The sequence below is a fragment of the Brassica napus genome, chromosome A3, assembly GCF_020379485.1.
Source record: "Brassica napus cultivar Da-Ae chromosome A3, Da-Ae, whole genome shotgun sequence".
Lineage (NCBI taxonomy): Eukaryota > Viridiplantae > Streptophyta > Magnoliopsida > Brassicales > Brassicaceae > Brassica > Brassica napus.
Window position 1 is genome coordinate 20,951,661 of NC_063436.1, and position 18,117 is coordinate 20,969,777.

Sequence of the window (18,117 nt, forward strand, 5' to 3'; positions counted from 1 at the left end):
TTAAATGGTTTATATATGTAATTAATAGGCAAATGAAAGACTTAATTTCTATTGGTCCTCGGCTTGTTTTAACTTTCTTTCTTTTTCCTCCTGCAGATCAACATTTTAATGACTATTTATAATTTGCATGCAGATTAGTGCAGTCCAATCTGCAATATTAATGAACTAAAATTTAAATTTAAATGGTAAATAAAATGTAAATTGATCTGCATTCTAAAAAATTATATTTAATCTGCATTTAAAGTGTATTGCATTCAAAGCTAGTATCTAACAGAATTGTTTTTTTTGCGAAAAACAAAAGTAAAACACTATCTTTTGAAAATTAACCAAGAGGGATTCACGGATCCTCTAGACGTAGAGCATATTATGGGTGGATGTACACCCCCTCTTTCCTTAGTAGCATATTACTGACCACATTGCCATCTATCATCCATCAGCAGAAAAAACAAAGCATCATGACTTATTTCTTGAAGCGACTATGATATCATTGTGGTGGAATAATCAAAGTCTGCTAAAATTAGGCTCTTTAAAGCCATTCAAATCTTATCTTTACCTCATGATTCATTGAAACATTTTTTTAAAAAAAAATTCATAAAAGAAAACAATATTTCAATGGTGACGAATATGTCCAATACTAGTCCAAGGGGTTCTTCGGTTCTGTGTCTGGAAAGTCACATGCGGCAGCTAAGTTCATCATCCAAATTTGTTATTCGTATTTGCATTTAGATCCAATTTACTGGTTTGCTAGTTTGCAAAAAAAAAAAATTTTGAAAAATGATTGGCTCTACACCGCCTATAGGTCATCACATGACCACATATTTGTACATTACTAATTACTCATATATCACTAAATACACAAACTATACAACTATAACATGATGATGATATACATCATCTAACATGTGTTATATATTAAACATCATACTCATACTTTTATTGCAGAATTAGTAGATTAGATTATCCAGTTCAAAAAAAAAAGTAGATTAGACGTTGAAATCATGTAATGAATTATTGTAAAAATTTCTGATCTAAAAGAAAACCTGATCAAAATTAATTTAAGCAATCCAAACAGCCTAAAATATGTTCGTTAAATTGGAACGGGTTGGTTAAAGTGGAACAGATTGGCTTTTTATTATGAACGATTCATTTTTTTTAATATTAATTGGATTGCCCGCTTTCAATATTCGTACCATTTTTTGGCAACACAAAGTATGATCGTGGTGTTAACTACATTCTAACAGATACATGTTATTTTAATCATATTGTTTGTATTGTTCTAAATACATTAATACAGTCTAGATGTGTCATCATATGCTGGCTTATAGTTAGTGTGGTTGACAGCCATTTTTTATTAGAAAAAACTATTGATGTAATGTAAGTACTAGTTTACATTAGATGGCATAAAATGCTGTTTTACGCTACTAGTTTTTGTGATTAATATTTTGGTGAAGTAATTATTTCATCGAATTCAAAAGAGGGGTTAGTGGAATACTAACTGCTCGAGCTCGAAGAAGAATTTTGATCAGAATAATTAATTATCAGATAACTTTTAATCGATTTTTCAATGAAATATCATATATTATTAATAATAGAAATTAGTGAAATACTAATCAAATTTAGTTCTTAGTAGAAATAATCTGAATTATAAGATAAATATAATATAATTAATAGTTATTATGAGACTCCATAATTATGTAAGCCAAAATAAGGTTCAAGAATTTTAATTCCAAAATGCAGTAAAACATTTTGCAACAAGCTGCGTTCAAATGCCGCATTAACATAAATTTATGTCTTAGCTTGGTTTCATAGTTTTGAAAAAGGAGGTTCTCTTCTCTTATAATTACAGTTTTTGTTTTGAAACTTTAACTGACTTGAAAAGTCGTATTTGGTATGCATTCTACTAATTTAACGTTAGCCTTACGTTAACCATACTTCCGTTATATCACTATGTTACTGATACTTAGCTTTTCAGATTTACAACGCTTATTGCTTTTTTCATATATATATATATATATATGAGATTGTACGAGATGCCAGTAAACTAGGTAACGGATAATTAGTAACCATTGATTTTTATTTTTCTTTAATATTGATACACATCCTGTATATGATGTTCTTTATTGAATATGTAAACACGTCCACATAATTGCACGTGTTTTATATGTCGATGCATAATAACTCATTAGTAAGGCTTCTCGTTCACATAATTGCCCCGAGGATCATAGTTGCAAGAAATGATGGTTCCACCATTGTTACACCTCGCTTTGCCACATCCAATTCTCACAGACTTTCTCCAAACAACCTGAGTATAGTGAAGGCATTCTCCATTGCACGTGTTCGAATCGTGGTTATAGTTAGCCTTCTCGTTAACCCAAAGGTTCACGGCGCTGACGCCAGAAAAGTCGGCGCTACTCCCGGCCAAGTTCTCTCCGTAAGGCCCGTCGGAGTGTATGAGTCTGCAGTCGCCTCTTAGTCGGTCGGCGTAGTTTTGAGCGTAGGCTGCAAGCGTACCGTCCCACTGCACGGGACCTACGCCTACTGCCTGTCGTGCTTGGTTGTGAGCGTTGACATAGTCTTGTGGACTGTCTTGAGCTTTCGAGGGATGAACAAGAGCTCCCACAAGGGCAGCCAAAATTAATAGAAGTCGAGAACAGTTAGTGACTTTCATTTTTCGTATTTTATAAGTGCTATTTCCAAGCTTATTTTTGTGTGTTATGATTTTGGGGCTAGCAAGAACGGTTTATATAGAGACTAGCTCGAGTCTTCGGCACCAACCATAAAAGATAAACACGTTTTGATAGTAAGAACATTTTCAGTGGTTGCCTTCATTTTCTGTTCAAAATAATAATGTTACCTTAAAACGATGTAGCCTTTTGTTCAATAAATAAAAGTAATCTACATTAAAAATAAGTTTGGGTTTTATTCAAATGGTTGCCTTCATTTTTTCTAAAAGATAATATTTCAAATATATTATTTTATTAATAATAATTATAAATTTGTAATAATTCTTTATTTTAAAACTTACAAATTTGATCTAATTTTAATTTAAATAAATTTTTATTTATGTACATAAATTTAATTTTAGTAGAATATACAATGATTTATATGAATTAATAATTATATTAATGAAAATATTAATAATTTTGTTAAAATAGAGAATACATGCATATATTTAATATTTTAGATAGAAACATTATATTAAAGTTTAAGGATCAGTTTGCGAATAAGAAAATCTAACATTGAAATGAAGTTGTGAGTAATGTTCTTTCAAATTTAGTGTGTGATTATTTATATTTTCATTTTTTTCTCAAAATTGCCCTTATCTTTAATGTGTGTGTGTGTTTTTTTTTAATGATAGACTTTGGTGATGGTCTAATGAGTATACTGCTCATATAGTTGAAGTTGGGTTTTCATTCCATGTGCAAATTCGAAGTTGGAATAAAATATTTTAAAATAGGTGCACAGAATTTTCTTCTTTGTTTATGAAAATTTTGAGTTTTAATGGCATTTTTAACGCATGACTATCTGTTGAGATGATTTCTTTTTATGGTATTTTCTAATACTTATGTAGTTTTGTTTTGCTTTTTTTTTTTAACAAGTGAAGCTATTATACTACATCAGAAAAGAACACCTAATGAAACAAATTCAGACGAAGGAATCTAGAAAATTTTGTTTAAGAAATGGCATGCATGAGTGATTTTATTTCCGTCATTGGAGGAGGATGTGCTTTATCCATACTTTTTTTTTAACTACTGCTTTATCCATTCTAGGATGTAAATATTGTAAGACTCAAGAGCTGAACTCAACGTGTTGGTTGATGAGCACTTTTTCCGGTGATTAGCACGGATAAAAGACTTATACAAGGAGAAGACGGCCATAATTGAGGGGGTAGTAGTTGAAGTTTCTATGTTGTTACTACTTACAAACTTACAATCGGTAAAACGTGCCAGTGACTTTTAGAAGAAAATTGGGAAATTGCCATAAATATCATAGTTATAATACTAATTTTTATGTTTACACTAATCACTTTATTTTACTTTTAATGAAGAATAAAATACATTTATACCGCTAAGATTAACTAATCTAGACTTAAGGTTTAGAGTTGAGGGGTGGGTGGAGTAAGATTTTTGGAATGTGAAATTTAGTATTTTAATAAATATATAAAATCAATACTTAAAAATACATAAAATTTATAAAAATATTTTCAAACATAATTTTTGATTTTCAAAAAGAAATTTTGAAAAAAATCAAAAAAAAATTTATAAAAATTTTGAATTTAAAAAAGTATAAACATAAAAAAGATATCTTTTATTTATTTAAATAATTATTTATTACATATAGAGAATAAAAATATAAAAGTCTTTTGCCACGTAATGAAAAATATATTTTTGAAAATATCTCTTTAGTAGTTGTAGCTCGCGGCAAACTGAGTGTTCACTTTGTTCTTGCTTTTTTTTATGGTCTGTCATTGCTCGATTGAGAGTCATGTTCTGAGTTTTAGTCTCATTTTTATCATTTAAACGTTTAATTGATGGTTAGGTTCTTTTGTTAGTTTTCAACTATGCAATCAGCTACTTGTGTTTGTATTACTTAGAATCAACAAATGCACAAATGTAAAGTTATTGAAATTCAATATAATTTACATCAAATTCTTATTTCACCACTAACAAGTACTACACACACAACAATGTGTTATTGAAAAAACAAACACAAAATATATTAACCTATCACTTAGTACTACATAACACAATAAAAACATCAAATAATACTTTTAACAAATAAAGACGACCACATAATTACATCATTCAAAAAACAAATACATGATAACAATAAAACAATATTTGGCGCGAAGCGCGAACACATCCCTAGTACTATTTATAATTTACCAAGAAAATAAAAATCCTAGTATAAAACAAAGAAGACCTAAAGTGAAAATTTATGAAGAATAGTCATGTTTATTAAAATGTTTATGTCGTTGTCAATCTTGCTTGTATTTTCTTTACTAACATATATGACGTCAGCTCAATGACGTTAGCAACACAATAACAGAAAGAACATATCCACATTTGTGGGTGTGATTGAGGCATGATTAACCGGTGGGGCGATTTTTCTTTATCGGCCTACCACTAGAGAGAAGACTTTTGATTTAAGGAAATTCTGAATATCTTTTTAGAGTAAATTACTCTTACAACAATTTAGTTAAAATTTTAATGAATTTTTCATTTTTTTATTAAAGATATAAAGTTCAGAATTTACCTATATTTAGGATCTGATTGGTTGAGACTATATCTTATCCATTAAGATCTAATTGGTTGGACCTATAGTTTATTTATACTTAGGACCTGATTGGTTGGGGCTATAGCTTTTATTTTTCTTTGTAGAATTTTAAAAGAGAAATTTTATTAGTGAATTTTTTTTCTGTTTTAAGAAGTGTTACTTTAGCATTCTTTTTGTTACACAAAAAGTATCATTTTAAAATTTCAATTTATCTTACATTTATTTTTAGCTGAATATTAATTTAAAATGTGTTGATTAATAAATAAATGTATTTACCTCAAATAATATTGGTTAAACAGAGCTAATTAATGAAAACATAAATATATTTTAACCATTTTTAAATATGTGCGAAAAGTGTTTAAATAATATTTTTTATGAAATTGAGAAAATATTAGTTTGATGTTACAGAACTCACAGATGTGTTAAAATTATCTAGAGGATCGTTTTTTAAGCCATGGAAAAAAGAAACAGGTATTACAGTCAAAAGAAAGAAAAGAAAAAAACTAGGTTGTGGCTGCCTACATCAACTAGAGCAACTACCACTACCGGTACCTCTTAGTTTAGAACTTTTCTTACGAATAGTTTACTATTAAAACACATTTTGTCTCTATGAGTTAAGTTTTTTGTAGTTTTGAATGTTTTATCATTATATTGTGTTTGTTCAAAAAAAAAAATCATTATATCTTCTCTATTAAAAAAGAAGTACCATTTTTATCTACCATAAAAAAGTCATACTAGATTTATTTAGGTTAATTTCATTAATTACATTTATTTAATTATTTATATTAATCTATTCAATATATAAAGATATTAATAATAAATCAATTTTAACTGTAAATTTAAAATTTATTTTTAATTATAACAAAATGTTGAGAAAAAATCTAACAAAATCTTTATAAAAATTTAAAATATTTTATTTAAATTAATACCATTGATTAATTTCGTAATTAATAATATATACTATTATACATTAATTTAAATAAAATTTTATTATGAAACAAAATAAAATAAAAGTGTATGCCATTTTTCAAATTTTATAATTATATTCTATATCTTCTTTATTAAAAGAAATACCATCAAAAATCATACTAGGTCTATTTCATCAATTACATCTATTTGACTATTTAAGTTAATCTATTTAATATATAACATTTCTAAAAAATCTTATAAATTATATAGATATTAATAAATAAATTTTAACTGTAAATTTAAATTTTATTTTTATTTATAACAAAATATGTTAAAAAACCTAACAAAATCTTAATAAAAATTTTAAACATTTTTAAATTAATGCAGCGATTGATTCATAATTAATAATTTCATGCATCTTAATAAAATTTTAAAACACACACAATCCGATACAAAAACCGGCGGATGAAAGAGCAATCCCCAGACACAAAAGCCCACTTGAAGACGGCAACTAGAATCCACTCCGGGATAACTTACGGCAACAAACAAACATGCCAACTTAAAACATAACGATTTATCAAGTTAAATAAGCAAATTAAATCCAAATAGTGACCAATGATCGGGAATTTTCGCTGCTGCCTATAGCCCGCCACGCGACAATATCCACCTCCTACACCCAGTGCACCACGACTTATCGCTGCTGCTTACGCCCGCCAACGATAACGTCCACATAACCAAAATCTCGCGACTTCATAACCCGACAGGAGGGAACTCTACTCGGTCCACACACCCTTCGGATACGGATGCGACGCATTCATCGCCCACTTACTCCTAGATAGAAGCCCACACAAACTCTCAACCAACACGAAGCTTTAACCGATCGACCACTCCGGATAGAATCACAGAATAATAAACGAACAGAAAACGACCATTGAGGCACCACCATAGGAAACAAATCTGCTACTTCAACTTTCACAAGAGATTAAAACAGAACTACAAACTACTTGGTTTAAGACAACCAAGGCCAAGCTTAACACACGAAACCAAGGTGGCTTGAACCACCACGTTTCCAAAGCCGCTAACGACCCACCCAGAACCAGACTCATGAACTAATGAGATCCCAGATCTAAAACAGAACCACTGTCTGAACCGCCAACACCAACCACAGCTGTAAAATTAAACCATTAGAAGCACGGCTACGGCGAAATCAACAACAGATCCAGAAGATCTGGAGAAGAACTCATTAAAAGCTCGAGTCACAAAGGAGACCAACCCTAAACTCACTAAAATTGAAAACGAAAAACGACCAAACATAAAGAAAGAGAAAATATAGAACATCTGACCGGCGGTGGTGCTAACGGAGCCACCACGCGCCGGTCACCGGAGCAGAGAAGGCAAAGAGCTTAAGGAGGAAGATGAAACGCAGGGAGAGAAGATAACACTCCGACTCTTAGAGCATCTCCAATGTATTACCCCATTTTTTACTCCAAAATGGTGCAACACCAAAATGGAGTAAGGTTTTACTCCAATGTATTACTCCATTTTTTAATCCAAAAATAATATTTCTTAAATGATTTCATTTTTATTTTATTAATAATTACAAATAAAATCTTATACTTATAAAAATTTACCAATTAACTCCAACTATTTTATGTTTACGATAAATAATTAAAATATAAATTATTTGAATTAAATATTTATTATTAAAAAGTACAAGAAATCATTAAAAAGACAACATATATGTGGGTTCAACAATGAGCATTAGAATATTTTTCTCACGAATGATCAACTAATGCATTTCGTAATGAAAAATGATCTTCTTTATCTTTGATATTCCTAAATCGAGCAAGAAAATTTTGAAATCGGATATTTTCATCTTCTGCAATTTCGATATCCGTAGGTGGAGCTTCTCTTCCAAGTTCAATTAGTGCATCAAGTTCACGCTCAACAAGCTCTTTCTCAGACTTCTCCGTTTAAGCAATATTTCACCGACCTTAGCGGATCCGAAACGGATTTTCCAGATTATTAAATTACTTATTTTATGTTATTTTTATTTTAATTATTTATGTTTCTGTTGTTTTATGCATTTATTTAAAATTATTAAATAATCTGTTGTGGAATATACTATTTTCATGTTATTGTATCATTTTAAATATTATTTAAGTAAAAAATAGAAGCATTAAAGATTCAAAGGACCATTTTATAAATAAAAAAAGTTTAACTCCAAAATGAAGTAATGAGTAAGATTACTCCATAAATGGAGTAATGACTTATTTTAGAGTTGAAAATAGAGTGAGGTTAGAAAAGATTTTACTCCATAATGATGTTCGGAGTTGAAAATGAAGTAGGGTTGGAAATGTCCTTAGCCGACGGAATTTCGTTTAAGACGAACAAAATTCATGTGCTTTTCGTAATGATTCTCTCTCTTTTTCCATAATGTGTCCAAAACTTTTGAGCCTAATTAAAAAATGTCACATCATATAAATTAGATGATCTTTTCTCCTATCTCTGATGTGAGATTTTTTACTATTTACCTATTTGAAAATACATTTAGAGCCCAAAAAGACAGTTCTATACAATTATACGGTAAAAAATTAATATACTAATAATGTTGAGATTATAATAATTTATTAATTTAAAAGAAAATTTCGTTTTAGATATTTCTATTTTAGAATTTATATTTTTATAAAATAGAAAATAGTTAATTTTACCATATATACATTAATTAAATTTTAAATTTTAAATTACAAATTATTTTTATTATATTATTTGGTGTATATAAAATGTGTTTCACAGAATTTAAGTGTAATTTTAAATATAATTTACTAAATATTATCAAAATATATTGAGTGCTAAGCAAAATAGAAATGAACTCTATCATAAATATAAAATAAACAATACAAAATTTGTACAACATAAAGCATATATATAAAGGGTTAAAAAAGTATATATATATATATATAGAAACCAAGTCGTCTTGGCCTAATAGTAAAAGGGTTCTAGTTGGAGTTTTCGTTTTGGGTTCGAGTAGGCACTGGCCACCTAACTGCGCCCTTAATTATATAATTTCATGCATCTGGATGAAAGGTTTCGTGGGATTAATTTTTGAATCTAAAAAATCTTTGGGATCTCCACGTTAAAAACAAAATATACATAATTATTCATTTATAATTTTAATGAAACTATATATGTATATATAATTTTTTATAAGAAAAGTATTTTATTTTATCAATTAGTGTCATATTTTGAACTATACTAACTTGAGATCAATTTTTTAAATTAATTTATAGTGTATTAATTTATCAGTGTACTAATTTATCTATTACAATCTAAATAAAGCTAAAAGCAACGTTCTTCAACAAAGCTAGAACAGAATCATATATATATAAGTTAAACTAACACCCGCACGGGTGTGCGGGTCAAAATCTAGTTTTATTTACCTTTTGTGTCTTTAATAAACGTTAACACTAACTTTTCATGATAATATGCGATCTGTTTAAATCACACACAAAAAAGCACGTAAATTCAGTTCAAAAAAAAAAGCACGTAAATTGCAACTTGCAATTGCAAACATTTTTGCTACTAATTTTTAACTATCTGATAAATGAGGGTATGCCCCACCCTAAAAGATTAAAGAACCTAAAAACTAAAGATCAAATCTGAAAAATCATGAAATGCTTTCTCACAGATTTTTGTTCTAAATATATTTTCTTCAGATAGCAAAACAAAGCAACATGCTGTGATTGATAATAGGAGAGAAACACAGATGTATGTGATCACTAATCAAAACTTGTTTATCTGCTACTGCTAGCAACATGGAAGAAGAGCTATCTTCTGTACATAGCCTATCATCTCAACACAAATATTTCAGAATGCAAGCGTTTCAATCTCTTTTCACTTTTCTATTCCACTTTTCACACAAAGTCCCTTCTTCTCATGCTTCGCTTGCGCCAGTCCCAGGAAGAAATCAATGAACACCTGCTCGTAATCTGGCATCTTTCCATACCCTGCAATTGAATAACATTGAAATCATCTGATTGAGCCACAGAGGGAGAGTTTCACAAAAAAAAAGGTAAAAGAACTTGCCAGGAAAATAGTTGATGTCAATGACATAAAACACATCTTGGCTCCCATGTTCTCTGATCATGTCAATGTTGAACAACCTGAGTCCCTACACACCATAAACAAAAAAAAAACAGATATTACAATGGATATACAGTTGTACCAGACTCTTCTAAAGCATACCAATCGGCTTCGTAATTCTCTCACAAGCCCTTTGAGTAATGGCTTTGGAGGTAGCTCTGCAACACGAGGGTCCAAGTCTGTTTTGTCAACTGAAGCTGCAGCAGATGATACCCTTGGGAATTGAAACACACCAGCAACTTTCTCTTTTTCAACATTGCTTACATTCGGCAGAGAAAAACGTCGGACCACCCTTATCACATCACCAACAACAAAGACCTTGAAGAGAACTCCACCTTGAGCCATTAAAAAAAGTGCGTGTCAAGATAGCATTCCAATAAATCACAATGACATATAGTATTAAGGTGTAACTTAATACCATGATTGACAAATTCTTGAAGAACCAAAGGGGGTTCAAGTTCTGCAAGCGAGAGACAGTCGTAGGCTAAGAACAACTGATGTGACTTTGCAGTTCCATCGACCAAAAGTGGCTTTGCAACTGGAAGACAAGTAAATACAAAACTGAGTTTTTTCAATCAGCTGTCCAAATAGTTAGTTATAAGTTTAGCTGATACCTAATGGAAACTTGAGACCGGCTTTTGCAACTTCATTACCACTAGATGTTGTATCTTGTAACACAACCATTTGTTTCGGAACACATATCATGCCTACAGAGAAACCACAACATCATCTCAGTATCCTACTCTAAAGATTGCAACCGTAAACATAGTAGTTAGTTACCATCGCATTCTGCAAGATTCAAATCAGCAAGACCCTGGAGCATAGATTGTCGATTGTATATACGCTGGATTGCACCTGGTGGATCAAGCACGGTCACGTCTGGATGCGTTTTCTGGTAATCCTACAAAACAGAGACAGAAACATAAGATACTGTTGTAGAAACAGAAGATCTGATAGTACTATTCTCGAACCTGAATAACATCATGCCACTCATTTCCCAGTAACTGCAAGCAAACAATCCATTAGATTCCAAAGGGAAAAAAAAAAAAACTTAACATTCCAGCAGCTAAGGATAGATGCAAAGAACCAGAAACCTTATGCAGAACGACATCAAAGGGGCCTTGTTCAGAGAGAGGCTTGTCCTGGTCAATTGAAACAAAGGATATGCCTTTCTTCCTATAAACATGAAACAAAGAGCTCATTTTCAGTTTAAAATAACTATTACCAGATATGATAAAAAGTAAATGAGACAAAAAGAATTAAAAATCACAAGTCAAAGCCATGAAGACATTTTGACCTCCAAGTGGAAAAACTAATCCAAATGATAAATATAAAGGGAATATCTATACTATACTAAAAGGAGGACATAAGCTCCATTGAGCCTATCCACCTCAGCAAATTAAATCAGCCACTTAGAATATGAGTTTGTGCCATGTCAACTCTCAATAACTATAATCACAAGCCATATTATCTCATCAGTTCACGTTCTTAGTTTCTTCAGCTTCCTCCTCCCAACGTAAGCATTTATCGCACACACAAAACTGGTTCGGTTTCTTCTCATATTTTGTATTTATAGGAGTCATAGTTCTGTCTAACCCTAATCCCATGAGAAGCCTTCCTCTACCCCGAGACAGCCAAGCCTACTCAACCTGAAAGAACAAAATCATTGTAGTAGCCATTATCTCTCCGGTCCTAATCATATCCTTGATATAGGTCTGAAATTCTTGACACATCTTTTTAATGTCTGCGTCCATATACCTTATGATATTTTCTGGCCATGTTTTACAGATACGTTTGTACGGAAGCAATTGGAAACTTCAGGGCAATACCTCGAACCCGGTCAGAATCTTTGTATTTGATGGCTTACTGATTCTCAGAATCTTTACAATATTCTCTATATGTTTAATGTTTGTATGTAAGGTTACCTAAAAGCTTCAATCTCTTTATCCATCTTCTAATATCTAGATTTAAAATATGATTTTTGGTTTGTTTCTATAGTAACAAGTGTATGGTCCAAGGTAGTTTCCATAGCAGAAGGGTTGTATGCTAGATTCTCTGCTGCAGCAGTTTTTGTAGGTCCTTACAAGGCTGGTTCTTTTTTCTTTGTTGACACCTGCAATAAGAATCTTGACACGTTCGGTGACAATCACTACTACGCACAGGTTTGTGTCGATCTTTCAGTTGGTTTTAGTAGATTTGTTTTTGTGCAATGTTGCTAATATTGTTTTCTTATGTCTAACAGAAGGTGGATACGATGCACAGTTTGATCAAAGTCCATGGAGATTGTTGTTAAGGAAACAAATGAAGCTAAAATGCTAAGAGCAGAGAATAGTTGTGGCCAGAACCAGCCTTGATCAAGGTGTTAACGCGGAATTCTCAAGACTAAATTGGAATCAAGTAGAATTTGTTTTGTAGATATGAAATCACTCAGTTGTTGTATTTGATTATATTATAGGTAAGAGTAATATCCCTTTGAGAATTGGCTAGATTGATCAAGGAAAAACGTTTTTCAAGCCAGGGTTAGGAAAAACATCCCTTTAGGTTGCACAATATAAATGTAGTATCAATGATGGAAAGGTGCTACATGATGTTTTTCTTTCAAAAAGACGCACCTCTATTCGTACGGCAGCAACACGCTTTAGTTGCAGGAAAGTGTTGGTTATTATTCTCTTTTTTATTTCCTTAAGGTTTTTTTGCTAACGATTTGGTAATAAGTTTACTTTGTTCCTTATGTTGAACAAATGAAGGAAAAGTTGCTGCAGAAGATTCAAAAACAGAGCAAAAACCATAAAGGCCAAGTACATGGATGATCTTTTTGGGGTGTGTACAGTACATAAGTAGTATGTAGTTGGAGACACGATTTGGTTTAAAATATGACGTTGAATGTTGTGGTTGAGTTGAAGAAGTTAACTTTTGTGTTACAAACTTTCTCTTTAGTTAGAATCTGCTATAATTTTTGGTTACAATTTGCAAGAAAAAGTTATGCCTTGTGGGAGTTGTGGTTTACATTCTCCTAAATTGTAACAGATCTTCAGACAGAATAAGTCGTTTGTTTCATCTGAGATTTGACTTTTTGTTAGAAATTATATTGGTTCTTCGACAACAATCAAGGCCTTGGATTCTCAAGCTTATCTCTCTTTTAGTGTCTCATTGTTTGCAAAAAAAAAAAACAAAGGCAAATATGTTTGTGATCTTCTAAAAACATAGTCTTTCTTTTTTTTTAAAACAAAATCTTTACATTGTGAATGTGAGTTCCTTAGCCTGTGGAAAATTTTGAATTTCAGGTGGAAGGTGAGGATGCTCAAATTATAAAGAGAACAAAAAATGTGATTTTAGGAGCTCCTATATGGGGGATGTGCTCTGTTACTCTTTTCTCCTTATTTCCTTTTTTTCCTTAGTATTTGAGCTCAAAGAAGATCTTTTAGTACTAAACCATTACCTCATATCTTAAACTACTCATCTTGCTTTCAGTATGCAACATGGTAAACAGTTTTCTTTAATCACAATAAAATATAAAAATCTTCAATGCATGTAATCTAAAAAATATTTGGGGATATACTTGCAGGCGCTGCACACTCATAGAATCTGGAACTGCACATTTATATGATGAGCTAGAGATATAGGTAGTTGAAAAAAACGAAGGAAGCAATGAAACAGCAACAACTGTGCTTCATCAACAATTTTAAAGCTGTGAAAAAGCGATAAAAGCATCACAATCACAGATTCTTCACCTAAGCGGACTTAACAATAATATATTGTAAAGTTACAGCAAAAAACAATAATATATTGTATACTGGATATACAAAAATATTAATTCTGTGTTAATCTAAAATTAATATAAAAATATGAAAACACCAGGTGTAAAGATTAATGTATTTATATATTTTGAATAAAAGTAAGAGATAAAAAAACAAAATAAGACGAAGACAATTAATAGTATATATTTATTTTAACAAAGGAAATAATAAAACAATGAAATTTAGTAAAATAAAATATGGTTAAACTAAAAAATTAAGATACACAAAAACATATAAAATTGAAACTTTTTATTCAAATTTAAATAACTAATAATAAATTTATAATTTTTGAATCATACATTTTCAAATTGAAACTTCTTATAATTTTTTTCAAATTTTCTTTTTTGGTCAAAATTTCTTTTTTCGATTTTGTTTTCAAATTATAAATTTTTTTGAAACTATTTTCATTTTTTAAAATATTAAGTATTTATTTATATATTTATTAAAATCATATACCCATTTTCCAAAACACTATCCATCAAATCTAAACCCTAATTTTAGATTAATTAACCATATTATTAGAAGTGTTTATTTATCTTTTTAAAAGTGATAGAAATATGGTTAAGATAAACATAAAAAGTTGTATTTAGAATGTGGCAGTTTAGGAAAAATTTCCTAAAATTTTGATATAACTAAGTAGAAAAACACTAATCAAATAATAAAAAATGATCTATTATACTTTAAATAAATTATTATTCATACTAATAAAAATCTAAAATGGAAAATTAAAACATGACAAAACAACAAAAATGACACATAAAAACAAAAAGAAGAAGATAAAAACATCTTTCAAAGAGAGACCTTCAACATAAGCCAAAATATTTAACAAAAAGTAACCAATCAAAATATTCCAATCAGCCATCTTACTTAAATATATCCAGTAATACTAATAAATAAATAAAAATATAATTACATATATCAACATAATCATATTCTCATACGAGACATTTCCTCGAGGCTAATCAATCTCATATGTAGTGTCTCTAAGGTTTTATTTCGGTGGAATGAACTCATCTCCCATATTCTCCTCTTTCTTCTTACATACTTTATAAATGATTCCTTCCATCTCACCTGCTCTATATCTACAACAAAGTCAAGCGGTGTTAAATTTTTGGTTAAACTCTTGATTGATTTTTTGAAAAAAAAATTTGAATTGATTGACTTTATGAACTTTGTATGATGATAAATTAGTAAGAACGGTGATAAAGATCGAACTCATGCATCACAGCATCAGCAATACACAAATCTTGAAATAATCTACACATAATTTTCTTATTATTGTTTATCTGTCATTGGCGTCCCTAACGCTTAAACATGAGCGAAGGCAACATCTTTCATATCTAGAAACCTGCAATATCTACAGTTGAAAGGTTTTTTTTCTTTACCATTTATCATAACAATAATAATATCCAACAAAAATTCACAATATTATATATATATATAAGTGACATAATAGAGAAAACTCAATTATTAATTTACGAGACACCTCAAACAAGAAGATTTGGGTTGCATAAAATTGTTGAAAAAGTTTAATATAAACACAATAAAGAACAAAGTAAAATTCACCAATTCAAAAAAATCACTATAAATTATGTTGAGTTATTATTTTTTTTTGTTTTTTTCTATTAAACCTTTTATGATTTCGAGAGAAAAGAAATGTAAAAAAAAAATCAAATATAAAAACAAAATATCTAAAAATATTTTAGTGCACTAATCCGCGCGTAGCGCGGAAAAAAGATCTAGTTCCCATAGAAACAAGAGATTCCTTCCCACAAGCATAACTAAATCAATCCAAATACAAAAAACAGTTGCATACTCAGTACAATGGACCAAAGTGACCGAACAATAACAATCTGTGAAAGAAGTAAAGTAAAGATTGTTACAACGTTGTCGGAACATATAGAAAAGAAGAAAAGGGGGTATTTACTATTTACCTAGCAAGAACTTCGAGCTTGGGTTGCAAGAAACTCTGCTTCTTCTTAGACGTCAAAGCATACCCAATAACGAGCTTCTCCTCCTGATGTTGAGACGACGCCGTATCGAGTACCATTTCACCGTCTGCTTCACTTCCTTGAGGCACCATGCTATCTTCTTCTTCCACTCGCATAACCTAAATCAGAGATGAAGAATCGGGGAAGAAGGAAACAGAGTGAGATTCAGCGGAGGAGTTAAGAAGAAAGGGAAAATTCGAGCTTGGCGATTTTGGAAGAAAGGGTTTTTAATTTCTAATCAGAAGCAAATATTTATAGAGAGATTTTGAGGTGGAATTGAATTGGTTTCGTTCCGAAGCTTCTTCGAACCTTTTTTTTTCTTCTTGGGATTTTTTTTTTTTTTTTTTGGTTTTCCTCTTCGAACCTCTGTCCGAATACCCACCCCCATTACTGCTGCTGGGCCTTTTATTTTCCACGTGGCTCAGATTTTCATTTTTCTTTTTGCATCAAGGCTCCAGGTTTTTCATTTTGTCGACGTAACGCAAGCTTACAAAATCCAAATGGAATACACGTGTTTTTCATAACGTATCATTTTTTTTTTTAACTAAAATTTTTGGAAAATATTTCAAAAACTTTCATAATGTATTATCATCTGATTAAAAAATTATGGCAAATGTTTTATATACAACTATACAAACGACAATTTTACTTTATTTATGAGAGTTCAATCTGATTGTACTTTGAAAGTCTCTTGTAAATATTGGAGATTATAAAGTCAATATTCAGAATTTCTGGAAAAAGTAAATTATTACATAAATAGATATATTCACCATATACTAAAAAGTACAACATAAAAATGAATTTGACGATGTTTTTTTACTCACGAGCAGAACATTCAATCTATTATTTCATTTTCATGTATTTGACATTTTTTTGATGCAATCTGTGTGTTTTTATAAACACATAACATGAAAACTAAAGTTTTCTTATGAAACTATGAATGTCCGTTAAACTAATTTTTATGTATCAAGACCCTTCCAACATTATTTTACATCCATCATGTTTTCCATTATTATATAAAACTAGATTTTTTTAACCGCGCTACGCGCGGATAAGATATTATATGTATTTATCAATTCTAAAAAAATAATGTATAATATTGTATTACATTGTTTTAAGAATATAAAATAAGACCACATAACATAAATATATTTTCAAATTTTTTTTGTGGAAATCATTATGTTGTTTGATTTTTGTACTTGATTTACATATTTGCATAGTTATTTGTGATAGATGAATAACTATATTTTAATTATCAGTAAATAATATATATTTATTATATAATATAAAAAAATAAAATTATTTACTTTTAAAACAAACTTGGCTCATGTTGGGGACTCGGTTATAGACATATCATATCCGAAGGAGACATTTTTACAGTTATTAATCTTCTTAACAGTCAAGAAACAAATATAAATATCAAAACAATATGTCATACGATCTCTTTGTGGAATAACTGCTCTGAAGAAATTCAATTTAGACATCAAAAAGGACTGGAAATGGATGTGCAGATGTTTTATCTAACTCAGCTTTACAAAATACTATTCATAGTTCATATATCATTTATGTTCATCCTATTTTTTTGTCCATCATTTCTTAAACATCTTGAAATAACTGATGCTAATTAATAATAAACTTTTGGCTGGCAAAAAAAATTAATTTTGTCTAATTATCACTTAATAAATATATGTATTTCTCAATTCTAAAAAAATGATGTATAATATTGTATTACATTATTTAAAAAATATAAAATAAGACTACCTAACATAAATATATTTTTTAAATTTTCTTTGTGGAAATCATTATGTTGTTTGATTGTTGTACTTGATTCACATATTTGCATAGATATTTGTGATAGATGAATAACTATATTTTTATTATCAGTAAATAATATATATTTATTATATAATATAAGAAAAATGAAATTATTTATTTTTAAACAAAGTTGTCTCATGTTGGGGATTCAGTTATAGACATATAATATTCGAATAAGATATTTT

At 29.8% G+C, this 18,117-nt stretch overlaps 2 protein-coding genes across 2 annotated transcripts; both read right to left on the bottom strand.

The window, feature by feature from the left end:
* Nucleotides 1-2,053: 2,053 nt before the first annotated feature.
* On the bottom strand, nucleotides 2,054-2,729 carry LOC106439741 (pathogenesis-related protein 1). Its single transcript, XM_013881247.3, has one exon. The coding sequence runs from the start codon at nucleotides 2,666-2,668 to the stop codon at nucleotides 2,183-2,185; it is 486 nt and encodes a 161-aa protein (XP_013736701.1). The 5' UTR covers nucleotides 2,669-2,729; the 3' UTR covers nucleotides 2,054-2,182.
* Nucleotides 2,730-9,903: 7,174 nt separating this feature from the next.
* LOC106439740 (inositol-tetrakisphosphate 1-kinase 2-like) lies at nucleotides 9,904-17,190 on the bottom strand. The gene is made up of 9 exons (XM_013881244.3): nucleotides 16,061-17,190; nucleotides 11,424-11,505; nucleotides 11,301-11,333; nucleotides 11,110-11,230; nucleotides 10,944-11,036; nucleotides 10,748-10,867; nucleotides 10,432-10,664; nucleotides 10,273-10,357; nucleotides 9,904-10,193 (listed from the first exon to the last, which is right to left on the bottom strand). Exons 1-9 carry the CDS (start codon nucleotides 16,231-16,233, stop codon nucleotides 10,081-10,083), a joined length of 1,053 nt encoding a protein of 350 aa, XP_013736698.1. The 5' UTR covers nucleotides 16,234-17,190; the 3' UTR covers nucleotides 9,904-10,080.
* Nucleotides 17,191-18,117: the final 927 nt, after the last annotated feature.